At 35.7% G+C, this 26,965-nt stretch overlaps 1 protein-coding gene across 2 annotated transcripts in view; it reads right to left on the reverse strand.

Annotated features, from left to right (window-relative positions):
• The window catches only part of LOC138698423 (proton channel OtopLc-like), a 707,834-nt gene that overhangs the window by 262,885 nt on the left and 417,984 nt on the right, over window positions 1–26,965 (reverse strand). Inside the window, exon 2 of one of the 2 annotated variants that reach the window (XM_069824312.1) lies at window positions 16,777–17,767. The exons of the other annotated variant lie outside the window; for it this stretch is intronic. Within the exon in view, the coding sequence (XP_069680413.1) occupies window positions 16,777–17,434 (658 nt within the window). The 5' untranslated portion in view covers window positions 17,435–17,767. The remainder of the gene's footprint in view (window positions 1–16,776; window positions 17,768–26,965) is intronic. 2 annotated transcript variants of the gene reach the window in all.

Genomic DNA, 26,965 nt, shown 5'->3' on the forward strand with positions numbered 1-26,965 from the left:
GGATTTAACAATTGAGACCATACAGGTTCAATGGGGTTCAGATATGAGAAACACAAACCGGGATGCGGTCTCACGTTGCACAATGGCAGAGGCTAAAGTTCATCCGCCACGCCTACTTACGAAGCAGCTTGTTGCTGTATCGCACGGGAATAATGCGACTTCCGGGGGTTTCCACACTCCGAATGCCCAAACGTAGCTCAGTTAACGGCTTCTTATTAAACGAACAACTTTATTATAATAGGTTTATAGTGAAGAGAACAGTCATCTGAGAGTTTTTATCAAGATCTCTTTTGTGTTACTATTCTACCACTATTGCGTTGTTGCGTTGTCTCATCTGTGAATAGTATCTTAAGTCTAAAATGATCTAATTAGAACACCATTAGCACTAGGAACACTGGATATGGTGACATACCTACAAAGACTGAGGGAGGGGGGATATTTTATATTGCCTTAATATGCACGGAAAAATGATTTGGTTGTGTAATATGTAATGTAATGCGTTAGAAGTATATTTTTAAGCATCATAATGATGGCTATTTTTTTTTTCACGACGCTGCATCAACATCTTAGGTTATTTAGCGTCTGAATGAGATGAAAGTGATAATGCCAGTGAAATGAGTCCGGGGTCCAGCACCGATAGTTACCCAGCATTTGCTCATATTGGATTGAGGGAAAACCCCGGAAAACCCCGTCCGGGATTCGAACTCGGGCCACCTGGTTTCGCGGCCAGACGCGCTGTTACTCTACAGGTGTGGACTGTAAGTAAGGAGCGAGTATGCCATTCGATATACCCTTCAACTATAACGTCTTCTCTAGAAAATCTTGCCACCCTTTAAGCAAAAACTGAAATGTTGCCCTTGGCTTAAATCGAAGTCTAAATCAGTCGTTAGTTGTACAGGGACATCATTTTATTTTTACTTGTATTTTTATTGTACCTGCATTTCTGAATGTACTTCACTCTCACCCCTTCACTAATGTCCTTGCTCCCGTCAGACACACAAACTTACGGCCGCTGTTGTATTCGAAGTCTTCAAGCAGTGAAGTAAACACTGCAGTGTATAGTGTCTTTCAGAAATATGATTGCGTTTTCTGTAGAAGAAGGAACCTATATTAATAATATCGTACTAAAAATTATATTCAAGAAACGATACATTAAATTTCAGAGAATATGCTTCAAAATGTTTTTAATAATATGCGTACTGAATTGAAGCCTGCATTGTAATGAACGGCAATCATTTTCAGCAACTTGTTTAAAAATTCAGATTAGCTTTTTTTGAATTGAGGTGGCTAGAAGCAAAGGAATGCTAGTGACATTTGTAATAACATGAGTTAAGTGCATCCAGTGTAAACAAAAGTATCTAAAATTTTAGTGGCGAAGGGATATTTTAATCGCATCACACATTAAAATTTAAATAAAAAATTTCACCGATTTTACGAAAGCTTAAATATTTAAGCACTTACAGCCCTTTACTTATGACCCCCTCAATTTAAATGCACTCTCTATATTGTATGATAACATCAATAATTAATATGCTAAATAAAGTAGACATTACATAACGAACATAGCCGCCTGAAAAGTTGAGTTTTTGAAAAAAAAATGTTACTACTCTACTGTATTTTGATAAATTCCGTAAAAGTGATGATCAAACTGAAAATCGTAATATCGTATTTCCCTAAAACGTAAATGGATACACTACTTTTCTCTCCTCCTATATCTAGTAAAATGATTTGTTTACATATTGCACTAGTAACATCAAACTCAGTGTTTCCGAGTATAGTCAGGTTAATGTTAAAAATGTTGGCAAAAATAAAGTGATGTCCCTGTATTTTGTCAGGAGTTACTGACTAGTTACAATTTATTGAATAAAACTTTACCTAATCTTCAAACAAATGCCAATTTAATATATATGTTTTTCTATTTAGCAATTGCCTATCATGGAGTGTTAAAAATTTGTGTTCATCACATTGATACTGCCTGGTAAAAAAATTGTTTCTTGTTTACCAGTCTATGAAATGACGCTACATTGAAAGCAATAGGCTATTGTTGGGGAACCAGCTGAGATACAGTAACGGAATTCATGCATGTGTACATTACACATGTTTAGAACATGTTTGTAACAAATGTTGTACCTAGGCCTAATATATCAATAATGGTTTGTTAGTAAATTACAATTTACAAACGTGGGGTAATTTGGGTATAATTATAGATTAATTGGCATCTAATCTAGGTCTAATATATCAATAATAGTTTGTTAGTAAATTACAATTTACAAATGTGGGATAATTTGGGTATAATTCTAGATTAATTGACAACTAATCTAGGCCTAATATATCACTAATAGTTTGTTAGTAAATTACAATTTACAAACGTGGGGTAATTTGGGTATAATTCTAGATTAATTGGCAACTAATCTAGGTCTAATATATCAATAATAGTTTGTTAGTAAATTACAATTTACAAATGTGGGATAATTTGGGTATAATTCTAGGTTAATTGGCAACTAATCTAGTTTTTGTTGCAGATCGTGCCATGCACACAAATTATGGATTGCTGAAAGAGAAATAAATATTCGAAGTATTTTCTATTTATGATTTTGATGGGATATATTTTAAGTTTATAAAATAAGCCTTATCAAGAACTTAAGTATCGGCTGAATTTTTATTATCTTGTTAGGTCTAATGAAAATTTTTAAATGCATATCAAAATTCTGCATTCTCTTTAGGATACATACACTAACCTCTGGTGGGGAAAATTTTATTTTGTAAGAACCTTAATGCATGTTTTACTTCAATAATAGGTAAACAATGCAACCAAATTCTAAACCCATGAGGTAAATTGAGTATAGTTTAACTTGAGGTTATTTATGATGAGAGGCTAAGAAACTTGAAAATACAATAAAAGCATCCTAGAAGGTCACAGTACTAACGTATAAAAACTGACTGGAACATTTTATTCTAGTAACAGACTATGGATCTCTAAACTTAAAAAAGGCTATTAAAGATATATTTTTATTAATTTGTCCTACAGAATAACATCTGTAATATTGACAATTAATATTTGAGGAGAAAAATTCGCTCCGGCACCGGGAATCGAACCCGGGTCCTTAGTTCTACGTACCAAGCGCTCTGACCACTGAGCTACGCCGAATTCAATCCACAGCACCGGATCGAACTCTCCTCCTTCGGTGTTTCCCTTTGTGGCCCGACTCCAAGTTAGACATATACGTTGACGTTTCGATCCGGTGCTGTGAATTGAATTCGGCGTAGCTCAGTGGTCACAGCGCTTGGTACGTAGAACCAAGGACCCGGGTTCGATCCCCGGCGCCGGAGTGAATTTTTCTCCTCAAATATTAAGTAAAAAAGGCTGTTTTTGCACCCAAATTACCCTAACTCTCCCTAGTTAATATTGCAATATTAAATGTTGATTTCTTTATGATCCGTTTATATGAAAACAATTTCACGGCGAAGAAATAATTAATAATAAATTGCAATTAGTGAACCGACATTTTATGTAGTAAGAATGCTCATGTATATTAATATCAACTTAGAAGTCTGTAATACATTAGCACAAAATCGAATGAGACCATGCTATAGTAACTTAGAAAAGACCATTGCTGATTTAGAGTCACTTATTATACGCATTTTTAAACGGTTCTCTTTACAATATGCAATAAGTTAATCACGTTCATATTAATGAGTTGTCATAAATGAGACAAATTACTATGAAGGTAATTTATGTGACATTCTTTTGTCTGAGAAGATCCATCTCTATTTCACGCCTTTTATTCACAAATTAATTGCTTATTTATTACTGGCATTAATTAAAGTGGCAGATGACTAGAGATTTTGCATTGACAAGAACTTCAATGGAGAAAGAGTAAGATATACGACATTCATTAGCGTAGGTCTTCGACCTTGTTAGTGGAAGTCAGCATCAGCGACGCCAATGAAAGTAATCAAAACCGTCTGCAAATTGATTTTAAGAAATCGTTACTGTGTCTTGTTCCCACGGCGAGACGGTTAAGACTGTGAAGTTACGTGACTGATAAGAGTCCACACCTGTGGAGTAACGGTCAGCGCGTCTGACCGCGAAACCAGGTGGCCCGGGTTCTAATCCTGGTCGGGGCAAGTTACCTGGTTGAGGTTTTTTCAGGAGTTTTCCCTCAACCCAATACGAGCAAATGCTCGGTAACTTTCGGTGCTGGACCCCGGACTCATTTCACCGGCATTATCACCTTCATTTCATTCAGACGCTAAATAACCTAGATGTTCCCGGGTTCGATGCCTGGCCCCGGAACAATTTTTCCCTCGAAATTATTCAAATCAACTTTACAGGGAGTTATACCTGAAAGCTTGATTTGCATAATACACGTCACTGTTCGTTAACAGAAAACCACAATTTAAGTCACACAGAGTTAGTGTGCACTCAACGTCGGTTGCTTGACAGTTGTCAGCCCACTTTGAGGTCTGTGGATATAGAGGGAAAAATTGCGTTGGTACGTTAAATCAAAGGTCCCGGGTTCGATGCCTGGCCCCGGAACAATTTTTCCCTCGAAATTATTCAAATCAACTTTACAGGGAGTTATACCTGAAAGCTTGATTTGCAACCTAGATGTTGATACAGCGTCGTAAAATAACCCAATAAAATAAAAAATAAAAAACAGACAGCGGCCTTGAGGTTCTAGAAACTAAGGGTGCTATTCATAGACATTTCGCTAGTCCGCGCTACGAGCGTGCTAAACTAACCCCGGCTATCGACTGGTTACTTATACGGGATTCATATCATATCATATCGCTAACACTGGTTTATGAATACGAAAAACGTTAGTTCGCTGATCATCCACCGCAAGCCCGCGCTAGGAATGACTATGAATACGGCCCTTATATTTAAGGCCACTAAAATAGGCTCTTTGAGAGACGCACAGACCGAATTTAATTCTCTTTTCTTGAAAGAAGCGTCAGAAGTTGAAACGAATGTGAAATACACTGAGAAACTTTTTGATTATTTTTAAATTCTTTGGTCGGCGGGAAAAGGCACATAAGTCAAAAAATAATAATTTTTCAGGAGAGACTTTCTTTTTAATTTACTCTTAACTGAATATAAGTATGATAATGAAATTTATGTATGTTAAAGTAAGAAGTTAATACACATACAGGGACATCATTTTATTTTTACTAACAATTTTAATATAACCTGGCTATACCTTTGGATTAACGCTCGAGAACCAGAACCCCCTTCCACGACTGGAGTTCAATGATATTGGCGTAAAATACAAACAAATCACTTTACTAGGTATAGGAGGGAAGAAAAGTTGTTCATCCATTTACGTAAACTAGGAAATATCGCAATTTGAGTTTGATAATTTTCATTAGATTTTTGTTTAATCAAAATGCAGTACAGTATTAACAATACGTGTTTTTACTCACGAACTGAGTTATCCATGCGAACGTATTCATTATGCAGTGTATATTATACTGTCTACAGCACATTAGCGTACAATATAGAGAATGAAGTTAAATTGAAAAATAATCATAATATGGATATTTAAACACATTTTTTGAAAATGTGTGGCCGTTCATTTCGATACAGGCTTCAGTTCTTTTGTACATATTATCACACTATAGACTATTGCATCTAATTCCAATTATCAGTTTCGTCCTTCGTACTAGTAACTCATGTTGGAATAATTCTGTACCTACTCTATAAAAGAGTACCTTACGTACTGTAAATTCAATCTTCACTTCTGCCCGACCGCACAGATAAAATTACTCGACATCCTATCTACTGTCCGTTCAAGTGGTTTTATCACAGGATCGTAGAAAGGGGAGAAATCACGTGACAGTTAATTACTTAACGAGGCCCTTTTATTTAAGTTATTTTAAACAGTTGTATAATATTACGTAGACGTCCAATTCCTAACAGAAATTAATGTTTTCAGAAAAGAGCTAAGACAGCCCAGCCTCTAGCCTTTATAGAGGGGGCGAGCAGAAGTGGATGGGGGAAATCGGGATGCGACGTAGGCAAACGGACGACAGTACCTGTGCGAAAATATGATTCGATATTGAAAGCTCTTTCGTCACTGGAAAACGCAAACATATTTCTGTAACGTACCATACTCACTAACTCAGTACTGCTTACTATATGCTACCTTGGTTCTGTGTGGAGAACACTTGGAACTTCATTAGTAGAAGGGGTGGGAGTGAAGTACATTCAAGAACTCAGGTACGATAAAAATTGAAGTAAAAATAAAATGATGTCCCTGTACATCTTTCTGTGTAGGTATTTATTATTTATTTATTTTTAATTTTTAAAATCCGCTATGTCCCAATGAATTAGAAAGCTAGAGCATTGGAAAGTCAGGTTTTTTCCGACAAAGGTTTTTTTTCGAATGTCCCTTCGGAAGTCGTCGGAAATATGACAGCTCAGACTGATAATTGGTTTGATTTTGCGGCTTTCGGATGTCTGACAGTACTAATAAAGTACAGTTATTACAGGTGAAGAATGGCACGAAAGTGGAACAACTTCACTTAGACTGCAAGCAACGTTGATTTCGTACAAGCAGTGGGCCACACGCAACGCCTCAGCCGCTATGACAGATTTCATACGGAGATAGTTTCGTACCCTGAGTTGTCCAACTCGCTTTTACATCACTGTCTTTCTTCTGGTTCCTGCCTTGGAAGAAGACAGGAAGTCTTTGTCTTGACTTATATGTGTCTGTTTATAGGAGCATGAGTAAGAAATACATCATTTCGTAACACATTTTCCACCACTCACTGTGTTTTAGCCGAAATATAAAAGAAATCTTCAATTTCAAACGCACACACACGGACTTGCATTTCAAAAACGAAACATAAATATATATCGTGTGCTTTTCTGGGTATGGACATCATTTTATTTTTACTAACATTTCTAATATTAACCTGGCTATACCTTTGGATCAACGATTAAGAACCGGAAACACCGTTTGCTACCTCCTTCCACAACTGGAGTTCGGTGATACTGGCGTAATATACAAACAAATCTCTTTACTAGGTATAGGAGGGAAGAAAAGTAGTTCATCCATTTAGGTAAACTAGGAAATATCGCGATTTTGAATTTGATAATTTTTATTAGGTTTTTATTTAATCAAAATACAGTACAGTATTAATAATGAGTGTTTTTACTCACGAACTGAGCTTTCCATGCGGACGTATTCATTATGCAGTGTATATTATACTGTCTACAGCACATTAGCGTACACTATAGAGAATGAAGTTAAATTGAACAATAATCATAATATGGATATTTAAGCACATTTTTGAAAATGGTGGCCGTTCATTTCGATACAGGCTTCAGTTTTTTGCATATTATCGCACTATAGACTATTGTACGTAATTCCAATTCCCAGGTTCGTACTTCGTATCAGTAGCTCACGTTGAAATAATTCTGTACCTACTCTATAAAAGAGACCTTGCATATTGTAAATTCAGTCTTCACTTCTGGCCGATCCGAAAAGATAAAATTACTCAGACATGCTATCTACTGTCCGTCCAAGTGGTTACGTCGCAGCGTCGTAGAAAGGGAGGAAATCACGTGACAGTTAATTATTTAACGAGGCCCTTTTATTTAAGTTATTTTAAACAATTGTATGGGTATAATATTACGTAGACGTTCAATTCCTAACAGAAATTAATGTTCTCAGAAAATAGCTAAGACAGCCCAGCCACTAGCATTTACAGAGAGACGAATAGGAGCAGGTGAGAGAAACCGGGATGCGACGTAGGCAAATGGAAAATGATGTACTATTGAAAGCTTTTTCGTCACTGGAAAACGCGAACATATTTTTGGAACGTACTGTTTACTATGACTGTAAGGCTACTATGACTGTATTATATGCGGTCTTGGATCTGTGTGGAGGACGGTTGAACTTCATTAGTAGAGGGGTGGGAGTGAAGTACATTCAAAAACTCAGGTACAATAAAAATTGAAGTAAAAATAAAATGATGTCCCTGTATAAGAGAGTAAAATTGGATTTTATGCGCGAGGAGGAAGTTTAGCGCCCGAGGCAAAGTCGAGGGTGATAATTTGCACGAGTGCGTCATATCTGTTTACTCTCGTGCGCTATACAATATTTTATCCATTACTGGTATCTATATTTCTGTGGCCGGGAGCAAAAAGGTCTTAAGTCAATTTTTTGTGAAAATGAGATTTTTATAGGCTATATTCTGAAAGCGGAAACAATTCTCTACAATCTGGTAAAACGGCTAAAGTCAAATAAGACTCCTGATTGGATTTATAGAGCGCTACCAAATGTCCTAAGTACTTTTTGAATCGGGCACACACAGAATAAAGGACTTAAGAATATTTAATACTTTATTCCTTACAAACCATCACATGTTTAATTTCCATGCTTCCCTATTAAAAAGGTCTAACTTGTATTTTAGCCATTTTATCACATTCTGATGCCCTTTCCTTTTAAAACTTTAAGCACCAGGTAAACAGTCCTATAATTGTTTAAGACCCATTTTGCATTCCTAATAATTTACATTTCTCATTTATTTTGACATGGAAAAGGTCTTATGTTTAAATACTCCCTGCTTCTCAGTTTGGGTTCTAAGGGCTTAAGTGCGGATATTTTTGGAAATAATCAAGAAAATTGTTAAATGAGCAACATTACCTATTTTAGAAGAAATATAAACAAATAATATCCAGGAAAAACCTCTTAATAAAAAAACTCTATAATTGACACCAATTTCAATCTTTCTACTGCTCTCCTGAAAAGTTTAAAACTTTTACTTAAGACCTTCCTCCCAGCCACAGATTTCATTCTTGGTATCTAAATCCAATCTTAAATTGTACGCCTTTTCTTTAATGTGCTGTTTGTGAAGAAGTTATGAATGAATGAATGAATGAATGAATGAATGAATGAATGAATGAATAGACTTTATGGTTGCTAATTTGTTGGTTGCCATGGAAGAAGTTTTTAATTCACAACAGTGAGTTAAAAACTTTTAATCCAGTGCTGTTAATAAAATAATTATTTAGGTTACTAAGGATGAAGAAAAAAAGACTAGTTTAGAACTCAGAAGTCAACATGATTAACTCGTTTTCCAAATATTTTGAGATATTCAAGGTTAAAGTTAAACACACACTATTAATTCTGTGATATAGCCAAGAAGAATACTGCAGTCTGTGGGCTTTTTACTGAACTATGGAGCAAATCACATTGACCACTGAAAATATGGTCAATTTAATACATTGCCAACTTATAAACTCTGAAATAACCAAAAGTGGAGTTAGTCATGTTGACTTCTGAACGCCTCAGATACCAGTTATAGACAAAAGGAATAAATAAATAACTAAATCAGTGAACCATGTTTAGAAATTAACAGGCTTTGACAGTTTATAGAACAAGAAATTGTATACTACGATACAAGGTTAAGAACTGCTTTTTACAAAATCGAGGAAAAGTTTGAAAAACAAGCAGAGCGAGTTTCCGAGATTTTGTAATACACTTCACAAACGCGTATTTTACAAGATCATATTTTTAAAATTGTAAATACAGTACATTTTGCATTGAAAACTTAGAGCAATGTTACTCCAAAGCCTTTAAAAAACTGTACTGTAATGGTCTATTTCAGTATAGTTTTATGTTAAGAAGAATAGTTGCCCTAGGAACAAGTTTCTGTGTGGTAATTCTAAATTTCAAGACCTAACAATAAAATACACGATCGTACAAAACCCTTAATAATGGTTGCTAAGTCAAAGCCTGATGTTCTCTTGTTTCACCAATTATCAAAGCCTGCTAATTTATAAATATGACCTACTGATTAAGTTATTTCTTCATTGTTTTTATGCACAGGATTTTTATGTTAATGTTAAATTCCTATATCCTATGTCCAGAAAAACACACAGTATTTCCGAAATTTTCGATTCGGGGTACTCCTGTAGGTGCTTCAAGTATGGGATTTATCTGTATTACATAAAGTTTTGTGTTATTGTTATCCTTATTACAGATCATGAAGTCCTAGAAGTTAGCTGGAGGTTGTTCCCTTCTCTGCAGACAATTTTATTGGCATTAACAGCAGTAGGAATACCAATCTTACGTGCTTCTCGCCTTAACCCCCCCCCAAAGAAGTACTATTGGTTCTAATTTCTGTTAGAGCTGAGTAACAATCTGTATTACATTCATAGTAACACTGAATAAGGTCAATTCGCATTAAAACTGACTGAAAAATAGCTTGAATTGCTGTTTATTTCATTTGTCATAGCAATTTATCTGGGGTTACACTGCTGTCAGAAGGAGTAAATGGATACGATCCTTAACTCTATCGGAAATCGAACCCACATCCTTCTGGCCTGAAGCGTAACATCTTAACCGCGATATTAACAAACGTCAGAATGTTACATGAGCACGTAAAACTGGAAAAAGTTATTACGTCATTCGCGAACTACTTACTTATGGCTTACTTTCAATCTTGCTCAGGAGAATAACTGTGAATATATTGAATAAGCAGTCAAAGACAGCCGATAAGGGGTGGTCCTCCAGATTGGGAGTTGGGCGAAGGGCTAACAACCCATCACCGTAAAAAACAGCTTATTACGAAACCACAGCATAAGCCTCGGAATAGGACTGATTCTCTGGCACGACCACAGAACTGCACGCATTGTATTCTTCACCTGACAAAGTAGGAACATTAAATCCAGACGTTTGAGATGGGCAGGATATGTAGCACGTATGAGCGAATCCAAAAAAACATATAGAGTGTTAGTTGGAAGATTATGATAATAAATTATTGAAACAATTTCAGTTTTGTGCTTTGAATATAGTGTAAGTTTATTCGAACAAATGTAACATTGTAAAATTCCTTTGCAGAACGAAACGTTACATTTGTTCGGATCAAATCTCTGCACATTTAAAGGACGAAACTAAAATTCTTTCAATCATTGTTATCATAATACACTGATGTCTTAAAATAACTGAGCATATTGGGAATTAAATCAATGGTTTCTCAGAGCACGCTATGAAACGTTTAATATAAAACAATTTTTATCTCGAAAAAAAAAAAAAAAAGAGCAAAATTGTATTAAACTTTTTTCTTCGAAATATCTCAAAGAATAACCCTCTAAAATTACTGACATTACTTACGGTTCATCTGTATATCTTTTATTAAAGTATGCAATGATGCCATTCTGACGTTTTTCTTGCTGAGAATTATGTTCACAGCTGGAAAGTATTCTATACAATGAGAATTTTCTTTCTACTTTACATATCTAACGGATACAGACTCCAAAATCATAAGAAGGAAATACTAGTACTACAAAATGTATAGATGGGGAGACGAGATCTGGCATGTGAGCTGTGCGAGAGGGAAATAATGAGCCATCAGAAAGAGAGTTTTTCTTGATGGTTAATATTATACGAATCTACGATACGAAAGTACATCTTAGATTAAAATCTATCTTCTCCCTCCATACCCAATGGTAATATAGATAGCCATGGCACATAAGGACGTAGGCCTAGGACAGGTATTGTCTCTTTTACTATACGTAAGTGTTAATTAACTAGATGATTTCAGTAAGAGAAAAATAAAGCATTTATTAAATGATCTTGAAAAGAAACACTGTCAGTAAAATATGTATCATCTACTAAAAAATGGCGAAGTGTGAATGCAAAATATTTCATCCACCAGATTTGTAGTTCTGTGGAAAATGATATGATATGATATTTATTTGTCAGTCAACTTTACAATTCACAGCTATGGTGGACCTTCACATTTCTGTTTTTCGATCCACCATCCCTTTAATACATACAACTCTTTTCTATTAGTGTATTCCTTGCCGAGAATTTCTTGATTACTTTCTAATGTTCTGTTAAGACTGAATTGCTATATGACCTTCCTTCTCTATCCTCTTCTATTCTCTCCCTCCTACCTAGACTGTCTCCCTCCCATTTCTCGCTCACCCATTAAATATTGCATATTCCTTCCTGTCTGTGGAAAATGAAACATGTGCGAATAGTCGAAGATCCTACCAAGGAACAAATATTTGTTCGTGTTCCAGATTGTCACTCGCAGCAGTCTTTTTCCTTTTTTGCATATAAATCCAAGTTCTGTTCTCGAGAACTTGAAATACTTCAACGATGGACATAATACCATATAGGCCCTATAAGTTACATTGTTCAATCTGACTAGAAAAAAACTAAGACAACCATGTATATGAAAGTAACAATTACTGAAATGATTTTACTCTGAAACAAAGTGAAGCATTAATAAACATGACCTTAGGAAAGGAGAAAATACCAATTAAGTGTAGTATAAATATAACAGATTTTTCGCTGAAATACGTAGTTACAAGCACAATAAAATACATTCAAATAATCGAAGATAACATCAAGAAATAAATATTTGCACAGGTTCAAGATTGTCAGATATTTTTTATATAAAGTGAAGTTCTATTCTCGAAGACTTGAAATTTAGGCCACCGCATGTATAAGTATAAATTACTGAAATATTTTTGCTGTGAATAAAAATGAAGCATTAATGAACATGAGCTTGGAAAGGAGAAAATATCAATAAAGTTGAAGACCAAACAAGAGACAAATATTCGCACATGTTCCAGATTATGTGGAGCAGCTAATATGCATATAAAATCCAGTTCTGTCTTCGAGAACTCGAGATTGTAATGACGAACACAATATAAATATGAAATTATATTTAACAGACAATTCATGTCATGTAAAAGTTATTTGTCTTCTATTACAATATACAATGTCGTCATTATGACGTTTTCCTTGCTGAGAATTATGTTCATAGCTAGAAAGTGTTTTGAACAATGAAAGTTTCCTTTTTACCTCAAGAAACCTTCCGGATATCCAAAAATTACAATAATGGAAAGACTAGTACTACCATACGTACGTTTGTGTTAATTAACGAGATGCTTTCAGTGTGGAGAAAAATGAAGCTTGAAAAAAAAAAAAAGAACATTATCTGTAAAAATATGTATTTTATTATAAAAGTCAGCGAAGTCTGTATTCAAAATATTTTTATTGCCCACATTTGTAGTTCAATGGACAATGAAACACTTTTAAATAGTCTAAGATCCTCTCAAGGAACAAATGAATCCTCTAGATTCGAAACCCCCTGAAGACCATTTTGTTCATAATTGAGTTACGCCCACAAATTGTTTGCAAAGAATGAATTCTAATGATGTATATAGTTTTAATTTTAAAAAGCCATTAAATTTAAAGCAAAAAGTTTGTTAAAAATCACTGTCAGGTTGAAACTCCCTCTATTTGCCACCAATTACTGTCAAAATCCTTCAATTTGTGAAAGTGGATATAGGGGATTTTGAATCTCTAAGATTCAGATATTTGTAGATGTTCCAGATAGTCAAGTCTAACTCGTTTTTTAACATAAATCCAAGCTCTATTCTCAAGAACTTAAATGTTTTTAATGGTGAGCACAATAGGATATCGATAGTGTTGAACAGTATAAAAAATATGAAATGAGATTTCACTTGATTTTTATCAAAGGAAATTTTTCCGAATCTTCTGTAAACACATCTTGGATAGATGAAAACTTCATAAGAAGAGATTTAAATATCCTTTTATGTCAGACATTTGTTCGTTTTAAAGATATTAAAATCTTTTTCTTCTACTGTAAAATTGAATATTTCGACATACGGGTTTGCTGTTCAGCACCATCGATATATAAATTACATTGTTCAATCAGACTAGAGGAAAACCATGGCGGCCATATGTAGTAGGCCTATAAAAGAGCAATTATTGAAATGCTTTTACTGTAAATAAAAATGAAGCATTAATGATCATGATCTTGAAAGGAGAAAATATCAATAAAATTGAAGACTAATCCAGAGACAAATTTTTGCACATGTTCCAGATTATGTGGAGCAGGTAATTTGCATATACTGTAAATTAAATTGTGTTCTCGAGAACTCGAGATTGAAATGATGAAAACAATAGTATACTTAAGTTAAGATGCTCAATCAGACTAGGAAAAGCATAAGGCCACCATAATAGACTATATATAAATATCAGTTACTGAAATGAGCAAAATGAAGCATTTCTAACCATTAACTTGACACGAAAATATCGGTAAAATTATATACAGTAGTGGTAAAAAAAAAAAAAAACAGAACCGACCCTTGCAGCTGATTTCAGAGCCTTGTTCACTCCAGAGCACGATGGACTGGTAACTAAGACTTTCGAGGTTCGAATCCTGACTGGGAAGGAAACTTTTTGTTCCTTATTCAAATTTATTCCTAATACTTTTAAATTGCTTGTAAAATTCATGTTTTGTGAATAATAAGTTAATTAAGTAGTAAAATATCGCTGCAATCGAAAAGTATTGGGAATAAATTTGAATGAGGAACAAAAAAAAGTTTCCTTCCCAGGCAGGATTCGAACCACGAAAATCTTAGTTACCAGTCTATCGTGCTCTGGAGTGAACAAGACTCTGAAATCAGCTACAAGAGTCGGTCCGGTTTTTTTTGACACTACTGTACTTAATTGTAACAGTAATTCAGTACGTATGCAAAGTATTTTATCGCAGAAATTTTAGTTCTACGCACAATTCAATACATGTAAATAGTTGGAAGACATTCTCAAATGACAACGTTTTTATAGTACATCTTGATTACACAACTTTTAACACTGTATGACTTCGGAATATGTATGGTAAGACTTTCCTGTGTTAAATTTCAATGTACGTCGTTTACATGTTTCGACCTATTTATGGGTCATCTTCAGAACTGGTCGTTGTTGGTCTTGGCGCTACTTGTTCTGTTTCCTATGAGGGTGTGTTCCTGTGGTATAGTGTAGAGTCAAAGAGTGTGTGTGTTTTGAAGTTGAGTTGTGTGTTGAGAATTTCGTTGGGGTGTGTTTTTGTGAGTCTGTATATTTCATATTGTTCTAGTGTGTTTAGTTTCTGGCTTTTTGGTTGGATGTGTAGTATTTCCATGTCTATGTTGATGTCTCTGTAGGTGTGGTTGGCATTTGTGATGTGTTCTGCATATGTGGAGGTGTTTTGTAATTTTGTTATGGCTATGATGTGTTCTTTGTAACGTGTTTGAAACGATCTGCCTGTCTCTCCTATGTAGAAGTTGTTGCAGGTGTTACATTTGAGTTTGTATACGCGTGTGTGGCTGTATTTGTTTGTTTGTGTTTGTGTGTTCATAGGTTGTAGATTGTTGTATTTAGGATATATTTTGCATATAATTTCAAGCTCTATTGTTGAGGATTTCCATATTTAATTAGGATGGATATTATAGTGTCTACAAGTTAAGATTTTGAATCAAGACTTTTCTGCATTATGCTTAATATTCTCGCCAATGCTTGATAAATAAAAATAAGGTCCCTGAGCCAAATAACGCCATGTATACCTTCAACGCCACCCTATTAAAATTTGTTAACGACACATGTTTTCGGTAGTGCACTACTGTAGCCTGCATTCGCTTGCAATCTAGTGATGAAATGAGTTACTAGCTGTCCGCTGACATTTACGAGTGACATTATATACCATAATTTTCCTGTTGTGTGTTGATAGTGAATGGCTGTTCTTATATCAAGGTAAGAGACAATATTTTATTTTGTGTGTTGAGCAAATAATAACTATATTAAACTATATATTTTCGTGATCCTTAAACGTTCTTCTATGTATAGAAAGTATTTGCTATTTATAAAATTTCAAAATGTTAGAGAAACAGGCATGTCATGTTATCAAGTACTCAGTAGCGCTTTAACGCCATGTGGCGTTGAAGGTCTACAGACAAAATTTTAGGTTATGTTAGTACTAAGGCTGATAGTACAGCATCAGTGTGATAACATCAGGAAAATCACTAAGGTTTCGACTTACAAATGTTCGGAATGTGCAGTGATGATATTGGTTCAATTGCTTATCGAACTCTTATTATTTTTTTTATTTTACATAACTTAATTTTCTTGTTTTACTTATTGGAAAACATTCATATTAAACTAAAGCAAATGCTTTTGTGTTTAATAACTTTCTACTGTGTCACATTGTCTCTTTTTTTTTTTTTTTTTTTTTTTAAAGTAAGGAGTCACTGGAAAACATATTTTCCTAATCCATCTGGTGTTTCAGTTTCAGATCAAGAATCTTTCATTTGTATTGAGTGATTTTGTATCTTTTATTAACAGAAACTCAAATTTAGTCACTTAGTTCAATTTGTGTTGCTTAGGAAAAATAATTCATTAACAGTTATAAGTGTATAGGTTACTAGAAAATAGGTGGCGTTAATTGGACAACCTGTTCCTAATAATGCCAGTTTACAAAGTTTTCCTATTTGAGTTCTAATTCTTGTTCGGTATATAATATATCCATTTTCATTGTGCTATTTTATACGGTTTCTATTTCATAATTTTCGTGTTTGTACATAACTTATTTCCAGAGCAAAAGTGACTGAAGTGTTAATAAGGTGGCGTTATTTGGTACGTGTACCTTACATGAAAATAAAAAGTAGAACAAAATATTTAATTCACTTTTGAATGGACTCGTTAGCATGAGTCTGCAGATTCACTTACAATACGACCTTATTAAAATATAGATGTCACTAACTAACATTGGGTTTACATGAAACGTCAATTCCAATAGTAATGAGTGACGCAGCAGTTAGGTTGGCAGCATCTTCACAAACAAGCAGACGAGCGGACACACAACGGGAACCGCGTGTAATGGAAATTAACGTGTTCAACACAGATGAGAGATCGGGGAACGGGAAACATAATGGAAGGAAGAAAAAAAAAAGAGCTCACTTACTTCCCCAATCCTTGGGCCATATATCCGTCATGGACATGCCTCTCCTGTCGTCCCCTCCACGACCGTTGACTGTCAAATTCTTGCTTTCCCGAAGCCTCCAGTTTTCACGTCCTGGAGTAGGGTCTACGTCCTCGGGACTCCTGTTCCTCGAACTAGGGGCCACACCTTCTTGCAACCTCCTGTAATCACTTTCTTCGACTAGCTCCTCATCTTTTAGCACAAACATCCGTCTTTCACTTCCACTGACACAATCACTTCCTCTTCTGGCGGATCTCAAATCGGCACTTTCATCGTCGTCCACAACGCCTTCCTTGTCCTCCATCCTATCCAACCTGTCGCTGCTCACGCGGTAAGGACCCACGAGTCCTACCAGTCCTCTCCCAGGTCCTTGCCTGGAGAGGAGTCCTACTGGGTCGGTCGCCGATGTCCCCGGCACTTCACCTCCTTCTCGTTTAGCCATGGATTCATTCTGTTGGGGCTTGGAGACAGAAGTGTACATGGGCTGGTCGGAGGAACAGCTGTATTTGTGGTTGTTCGGTTTGGTCGCAGTCTGTATCCAACGAGGCAACTGGGAGATGCGGCCTCCCGCGCTACTTGCAGACTTGTGACTGTTATTGCTCGCAACGCCAGCCGTAATGCTAGTCAGTTCTGCTACCATGACGACGGATACACTTTTCTAAGTCTTAAAAAAAGTGGGGGGAGGGTTTGTTAGATAACCGTACTTTGTTTTACCACTATCATTCGCGTGCGAGGGTGGTAGGAGGGGGAACCGCGACTGTAAGTATAAGAAATTAACTCGACCGCCCCTGTCCCCCCTCCGCTTTGTTGTTTCAGCGGCCACACTTCACGTATCTCGTCACAGGAAATACATGACTGCATGCTCTTTGTTTTCCGGTTTAAGCGTCTTCTTTATACATTCTGCTGGTGGATAAATAATTTAGTTTATGAACGGTGCACGCCCTTCTGTATTGTCTACCCGAACACGAACGACCTGTGATAACAAAAACTTATCAGCCATGAAGCTCGTAATAAATCAGTGTATTCCATATGGGCAAGTAGGCCGTAGTGCAGGCTCTGATCGGAATGAAAATTGATATCTAGTTGGGTCTCCATACCTAACCAAAGTAAAGAGTTACGGTACTTCATTACGTGATACTACTGTATTTCCGACAGACTTACACCCCACAACTTTACATTCTCAGTGACCATATTGGTTTATTTACAACTTTACGGAATTTTGATAAGCTATTTCAAAATAAATGTAGGATCTTGTTGTTAATCATGTGTGGTTAGTACAGGGACATCATTTTATTTTTACTAACATTTCTAATATTAACCTGGCTATACCTTTGGATCAACGATTAAGAGCCGGAAACACCGTTTGCTACCCCCTTCCACGACTGGAGTTCGATGATACTGGCGTAATATACAAACATACCAATTTACTAGGTATAGGAGGGAAGAAAAGTAGCTCATCCATTTGCGTAAACTAGCAAATATCGCGATTTTTTAGTTTGATAATTTTATTAGGTTTTTGTTTAATCAAAATACAATACAGTATTGACAATAAGTGTTTTTACTCACGAACTGAGCTTTCCATGCGGATGTATTCATTATGAAGTGTATATTATGTTGTGTACAGCATATTAGCATACACTATAGGGGATGAAGTTAAATTGAAAAATAATCATAATATGGATATTTAAACACATTTTTGAAAATGGTGGCCGTTCATTTCGATACAGGCTTCAGTTCTAGTGTGGATATTATCGCACTATAGACTATTGTACGTAATTCCAATTACCAGGTTCGTACCTCGTATTAGTAACTCACGTTGAAATAATTCTGTACCTACTCTATAAAAGAGACCTTGCGTACTGTAAATTCAGTCTTCACTTCTGCCCGATCCGAAAAGATAAAATTACTCAGACATGCTATCTACTGTCCGTCAAAGTGGTTACGTCGCAGCGTCGTAGAAAGGGAGGAAATCACGTGACAGTTAATTACTTAACGAGGCCCTTTTATTTAAGTTATTTTAAACAATTGTATGGGTATAATATTACGTAGACGTCCAATTCTTAACAGAAATTAATGTTCTCAGAAAAGAGCTAAGACAGCCCAACCACTAGCCTTTACAGAGAGGCGAATAGAAGCAGGTGGGGGAAACCGGGATGCGATGTAGGCAAATGGAAAATGATGCAATATTGAAAGCTCTTTCGTCACTGGAAAACGCGAACATTTTTTTTTGGAACGTATTGTTTGTTATGACCGTAAGGCTACTATGGCTGTATATGCGGTCTTGGATCTGTGTGGAGGACGGTTGAACTTCATTAGTAGAAGGGGTGGGAGTGAAGTACATTAAAAAAACTCAGGTACAATAAAAATTGAAGTAAAAATAAAATGATGTCCCTGTATTAATCTTTTATAATGATTATCAAGAGATAAGAGACAAACACTATACACTGAAATAACGGGCATTCGAAAAGTAATGACATTATAGTTACTGTTTCACATTAAATTTATTTAGGTTACTTTGTCATTATAATATAGTCTCCTGCCATGTCAACAATATGTCACCAATTTCTTGGAAGATGACTGACTTCATATGCAGCAGCATTTCTGGATATATCTGTCACTCATCAATCTAAAACTCTTCGGATGTCAACTCTTGATTGAAAGCGAATGCCTCGCTTCCATCCAACTTATAGCAGCTCAGTATGGTAAGATTCTCTCCCACAGGCTTCTTGTAATGCCTAAAGCAGCGGTGGCGAAAATGTAATCGTGCGCCGAGCCACTATGGAGGGAGGCGGACACCCGAAGGGGAAGTGAAGCAAATGTCTGACTTATTAACGGGTTTTCATTTTCCTTACGTCAAGCACTTAAATATAATTTTATACAGTACAAGGCTACAAACTAATGTTTACTACGTGTAACGAAGAAAGAAATGAACAATAAATGAACAATATCACAACCTAAAATTAACTGTCTTCAGAATGTCTCTGCGACAAAGTTTCAAAATCAGGAATTACGTCACTTACTGCCAGTCGTAGTTGATCACGAAAGTATTTGTCTGTCAGTCTTGATCTAAATTTGGTTTTTACTATTTTCATTGTTGAAAATAATTTTTCACAAACGTAAGTTGTAGCGAACATGGCTTCAACAGAGCAAGCGATAGAACGAAGCTTCGGATATTTATTTTTTGGCAAAGATTTGAAAGTTCAACATTTGTCAAGTCCTTACATCTAGCTTTCATTTGACATCACATTGTAAATCAGTGAGTTCAAATTGAAGAGCTAACCGCATTATTCGTACATCTGCTGAAAAAGGGTCGACGTACAGAGATTATAATGATGATGATGATGATGATGATGATGATGATGACAACAACAATAACACTTAACCTTTTAATGTTTCATCAGTAACATGTATAATGCCGTTTTATGTTATACAACCGTTTTCCTCGTAATACTTGTGACCAAATCATACATTTAATATTCTCATCATATTGACAGCAAAAAAATATGTCCTCCCATCCTACTTAGAACTTTCGTACATGGTTTCGAGAGAGACATATGCCACTCGCAGGTCAGAGACAAATACAAATAGAACGGAGTTTGACTCCAGTGAGTGAGAAGGTGGGGGTTGGCGGAAGTAAGAAGCAAGCGAAATGCACAGCTATCACTGCGAGCCACAATGTTTCGCGAGTCACATTCTCGCCACGGCTGCCCTAAAGCACTGAGTTGCATGTTTTTCTTTTGCAACTTGGATTTTTATGAAGGACTTTTGTTCATACCTTTAGGACTATATTGTTTACTACAAATCAGAAACAGCTACTGTATTTACAAAATATGACTACTTCAAGACTTGCGATATTACAAATTTATGAAACAATCGCTCCTCTATTACGTAGTAAAATATTCCGATGCTCACCGCTAGAAGCGCTGATTTACAGTATTGTTGTCATTACTTATCGAATGCCCTAGTATGTCGCTACGTACATCCGTTGGTAATGCCATCTAGAAAGTATATTAATAATAATAATAATAATAATAATAATAATAATAATAATAATAATAATAATAATATTGTAATTTATTGAGCTGATTTATGAAAAATTAAAGTCAAGGGTGTAGTCAACACCTGTGGAGTAACGGTTAGCGCGTCTGGCCGCAAAACCAGATGGCCCGGGTTCGAATCCCGGTCGGGGCAAGTTACCTGGTTGAGATTTTTTCCGGGGTTTTCCATCAACCCAATTTGAGCAAATGCTGGGTAACTTTCGGTGCTGGACCCCAGACTCATTTCACCGGCATTATCATCTTATTCAGACACTAAATAACCTAAGATGTTGATACAGCGTCGTAAAGTAACCTACTTACAAATACATAAATAAGATGTAACCAACAAATCTATAATACACCTTTCGGAAAAAAGGAAAATAATTTCAGGGGTAGGCCTATATTTCATTAGCCCTATATGTACTAGCAGAATCATTTGTATAATCAAGGATACAAGTTTATTCAGCTATTGGATGCAATAATTTATTGCTGTAAATAAATACTTCAAGATTAATTTCTCCATATTTCATTAATTTGATGTCGCATCTTTCGGAGAGGTCTTCAATTATCTTAATCCCGAAAAATCCAAAGCTTGTACCCGTGAGTGCTCTCGAAAAAGCAAAAGTTAAAATATACGTCAATTTGCAAACATTTTCCGCCGCGAAACACATTTTAATCTATATTTTAAACGCGAAATACTTTTAATCCGTTTTCTTTGCTTTTAATAATAATAATAATAATAATAATAATAATAATAATAATAATAATAATAATAATAATAATTCCCTCACATAGCAGCAGAGGAAAATGCCAATCCCAACTGGAATAGAGTCATATTCTCAGATAAGGAGACATTTTCTTCTACATGTGGGAGGAAAGTGATCGTCTACCGTCCACGAGTCCGATACGACGAAAGATATAGTACGTGGTTAAGTAATTTCGTCGTGACCGTGTATCTGTGTCTTGCTAGGGCTGGATGTATCGTGATGATCTGGGTGTTTTGTGGATGCTTGACGAATCAATGAGCAGGAAACAATACAAGGTCATACTTGAACATGTCTTGATTTCCTCTGTGAGGATACGTTAATCCGGACGGAGTCATTGATTTCGTACAGGATAATCATCCTTTACAGCAGCGTTGTCAGACACAGCCTAAACGGAGCGGAGCGCTCCACTATAACTCGTTGTGTGCTCCGGTGCTTCCACAGACATAAGCAAGTTCACGCTCCGACTGGACGTCTCTAGCACCACAACCGGTTTCGGAGCTTACAACTCTGACACTACTGCTTTACAGACTCAGAAAAAAAGTTGTGTCACAAAGATACTTTACAAGTTCCAGAAAGGAGGCAGTGCGCATGATCAGAGGACAAGCAAGTGGTTCATAAGAGAACGACTAGTTGACGTAATAAAATTAATTTTGTTTCGTTGTATGTCTGATCATGCGCACTGCCTCCTTTCTGGGACTTTGCGACAAAACTTTTTATATAAGACTGTACATACATCCAATGGGGTTTCATATTGGTTTTCCGAGAGGCAGGATATCACTGTTATGGACTGGTCTCCCTGTTCATCCAATTTGAATCACATTGAAAATATATGGGCAGAGATGAAAGAAGAAGTGGAGTCGAATTGGGCTGCATATTAACGAAGAACAAAGGACGCTTTGTGGGCTCAAATTCAAGAAGCTTAGGATACAGTATCGACACTTCGTTGGTACTATAGAAATTTGATTTCATCCATGCCTCGGTCTGAGAGGTCATATACCCGATATTATAAATATTCTTCTTTTTATATGAGAGTACTTATTTTTGTTGGAATTTGTTCCTTCATTATTTACTTTCATTCATCTTATACTTCGTCCCATAATGTCTGGCAGACGATATAAACATTGCCTGTAGAGAGAGGAAAAAGAATAAACGATATTCAACTTATGACAGAGATCTCATTCTAAGCTTATCTTGAAGTTCGGCGATCTGAAGGGTTCTACCTCCACCCAACTTCAATATAAGCGTGGAATGAGACCTATAACATTGGTTGAATAGGAATTATTCTTTTCCCTCTCTCTCTGCCGGCAACGTTTATATCGCCTGTCAGACATTATGGAACGAAGTATAAATGAAAGAAATATATATTTTTTATTTTTTTTTAGTTTTGTGTGTACACATCTATGCCACAATTCACAAACGATTTAAATGCAAAAAACAGACGACAATTATGCTAAACGATTTTTGTTAAACAAAAAAAAAAAAAAGATAAAAATAAAATTAAGAATGAGACAGGATTCGAGCCTGATCTTACAATTAGGAATTAGGATACTAGCATATTAAACCGCTCAGCCACAGCGATACGGCAGGTCGGATGCGTCTTTGAGTATGTTATGCTTACTCTTGGTGTATGATACCCACCGCAAAGGATTGAAGGAAAACAAAATATTCTAGTGTGAATGCAGCTTTATACGAGTGCGCCCGAGATCTGCCGATCCCCACTTAGTTTCTCGAGCCTTCCCACTTTTATTTTATCTTAGGGTGTACATTAGGGCGTATCGAAAGGAAATTCCGAAATTTAAAACGTAATGGCGTACAAAAGTTGTCTTGTAATCTCTACTATAAGCAATAAAAAAACTAGGTTTTTGGTTACATTTTTCACCCAGCCGCAGGTATAAATTAAATTTTATATTTTTTTATTTTCATAATTATTTGGTGCACTTCTTTTTTCTTACAATTTTGAATTTCTGAAAATCTGTTAAAAAAGAAAACTTCCGTTTTCTAAAATTCTTCCAATCATTTATCATCATATCACAGTGCTCTCTTAAATTGACTGACAAGCAAACATTCTGATGGGGGGGAGAAAAAAAGTTATTTTTTTCTTCCACCATGTTAATAATGTCAAAACAAGTGCTTATACAAATTTTGGCCACTCGAGGGCAATTACGAGGGCCGTAACAGATAAGTTTCCGTGGGGCCGTTTATAGAAATAAAAAACAGTTTCATTAGAAAAATTTATCGGAACGGATATAACAACTGTTGAGCTATTTTTCAACATATTCCTCACTGGAACTGCGACATTTGTCATACCGTGGGATCGAAGAGAGGTGCGGACGGCTGTCACACAATGGTTCTGATCCCAGACGGCAGACTTCTACTACCAGGGATACAAAAGTTGATCCAACGGTATAACAAATGTCTCATTTCCGGTGGAGAATATGTTGAAAAATACTTCAACAGTATCTGTATCTGTTCCAATAAATCTTTCCATGAAACTGTGTTTTCTTTCTGTAAGCGGCCCCAGAGAAACTTACTTCCTGGGGGAGGCTCTCGTATTTGCGCTCGAGTGATCAAAATTTGTATAAGAATGGAGAGGGGAAGCCATGATTCCCTATCTAGTTCGTATATTTGATATATCAATAAACAATTGTACTGTCCCGCGAGATTGGAAAGATGCAATAGTGGTGCCAATTTATAAGTCAGGGTCTCGCTCAGATACAAAAAATTACAGACCAGTCAGCCTCACCTCTGTGGTTTGCAAACAGATGGAACACTTGATTTCAGCATATCTAAGGCAGCATTGGAATGATTAAAATTGGTTACATAATTGTCAGTATGGGTTTCGGGAGGGGGGGGGGGGGCTCATCATGTGAGAGTCAATAATTAGTAACTGTATGTGATTTATTATTAATGTCTAGGGCTAGGATTTTGATGAAATTGCATCTTTTTTCTAGTAAGTCAGAAATATAGCTGCTTTAGTATTTATATGTTATGTGATAAACTGAATGTTTTAAGACATATTTGTTAGGGCATTTTTTGCATTTTTTGCCTATTTCAACCCATAAGAGCATCTTTTGTTTTATTCGGACATTTTTGAGGCATTTTCATTTAATTTTGGCCATAAATCCCCATTATTAATATAAAATAATGTTTATTTCCTTTGATATTTGTCTACATATTTTGTCCATTAATAATCATTATTTTTCTACTCGGTTATTTAATGACGCTGTATCAACTATGAGGTTATTTAGTGTCGATGGAATTGGTGATAGCCATATATTTGGCGAGATGAGGCAGAGGATTCGCCATAGATTACCTGACATTGTCTTACAGTTGGGAAAAACCTCGGAAAAAAACAACCAGATAATCAGCCCAAGCGGGAGTCGAACCCGCGACCGAGTGCAAATATTTCCATTTTAACGTAGTACACCCCAACCACCCCTTCAATATAGACTCCTCTATACCTGCTAATTCCGGGTAAGAGTGGCCTTGTGGTGAGCTACCACTTAAATTAGGTAAAATTAAATAAACATAGTAGTTGGTACTACTCGTAGAACTTAATTTAATTACTAGTCTAAATATTAAGTAGTACCTACAAAACCTATTTTCCTACTAAGCCAATTATGTAAGAACAATTTTCAGGGCATTTTTAAGGGCATTTTTGACAGATTTTTAGGTCATAAATTCATTATTTTTGGGACATTTTTTCATGATTTATAGGTCATCAACAGGGAAAGGATTTATATGTAAATACATATTTACTTATAAAGCTAATATAATTTATGTTTTGCATTATCTTTATGTTTCACAATGTGTAGGGTTGAAAAATCCTACTTTTATTTTCCATATTTTTCCATATTTTAGAGTTTAGTACATATTTTCGTTAATTTCCATATATTTTCCATATTTCATATAAAACAGTCCATATTATATTAGGTTTAACAATAAAACAAAACAAAATTCCATTAACTTTTAAAAATACATTTCAACAATAGAGATTTAAACACATGTTCAGTAATTCCTTTAACATCAGAGTTATTTGAAAATTAGCAGTCCTATCAACAATGGGAAAGTAAGTTACAAAACTGTATTAATTTAATTTAAAATTTTTAACAGACTTCAGTTGTGCAGCTCAACAGTTAAATGCCAGTCAGAGTACACATAGGTTCAGTTTTGTAAATCATACTATAAAGACGGTAAATATGCCAAAAGTACGTCATTCAGTCAATTTAAAATCAAAACTAACAAGTTACATTTCAGAATTTAAAGAAGATGGTTTATCAACTGACAATAAAATATTATTTTGTAATTTGTGTCAGTGTGCAGTATCATCTACACAAAAGTTCCTGGTGCAACAACACATTACAACTAGTAAACATCAGGCCAACAAACAACTAAATTCCAAGCAGAGACAATTGTTTTTAACACAACCAACAACATCGAATGTAAGATCTGAGTTTAACATCGACCTGTGCCGTTCTCTCATCTCTGCTGATATTCCTCTCTACAAACTAAAGAATAAGGTCTTCAGGGAATTCCTTGAAAAATATACTCAACATACAATCCCGGATGAGTCAACACTTAGGAAGACGTATGCTCCATCCATCTACGATGAGACAATACAGAAGATAAGAGATGAAATTAAAGATAGTTCAATTTGGGTTTCCATTGATGAGACTCCCGACAAAGAAGGTAGACTTGTTGGTAATGTAGTTATCGGTTTGTTAAGTGAACAATATTCTGAACGAATTCTTTTACATTGTGATGTTCTAGAAAAGTGCAATAACAAAACTATAGTTAAACTGTTCAACGAAGCTATGGGTATCCTGTGGCCAAAGGGTATTATGTACGATAATGTGTTATATGGTCAAAGCTGGACAAGCATTATCTGTTGTATATCCTAAATTGACTCATTTTACTTGTGTGGCGCATGCATTTCATCGTGTGGCAGAAGTGGTCAGAGACAATTTCCCTAAAGTAGATTTGTTGATTTCATCAGTGAAAAAAGTATTTCTCAAAGCTCCCAGTAGAGTTAACGTGTTGAAAGAAATGTACCCTGAAATTCCATTGCCACCAAAGCCAATTTTAACTAGATGGGGTACATGGCTAGAAGCAGTTGAATATTATGCCGAACATATAGACTCTATTAACAATGTTCTCCTTGCATTGGACTCTGAAGATGCAGTCTCAATTGATACTGCGAAAACAGTTACCTGTGACATAAGTGTGAAGAATGACTTAGCTCACATTCAGCATACATTTTCATGCATCATAAAAACGCTCAAAAGCCTCCAAAATAGGCACCTTTCACTATCTGAAAGTTTTGAAATTATAAATAGTACTGTGGAACAACTGAATCGTGGTAGAGGT

This window comes from Periplaneta americana, chromosome 4, assembly GCF_040183065.1.
Source record: "Periplaneta americana isolate PAMFEO1 chromosome 4, P.americana_PAMFEO1_priV1, whole genome shotgun sequence".
In the NCBI taxonomy this organism is placed as follows: Eukaryota; Metazoa; Arthropoda; class Insecta; order Blattodea; family Blattidae; genus Periplaneta; species Periplaneta americana.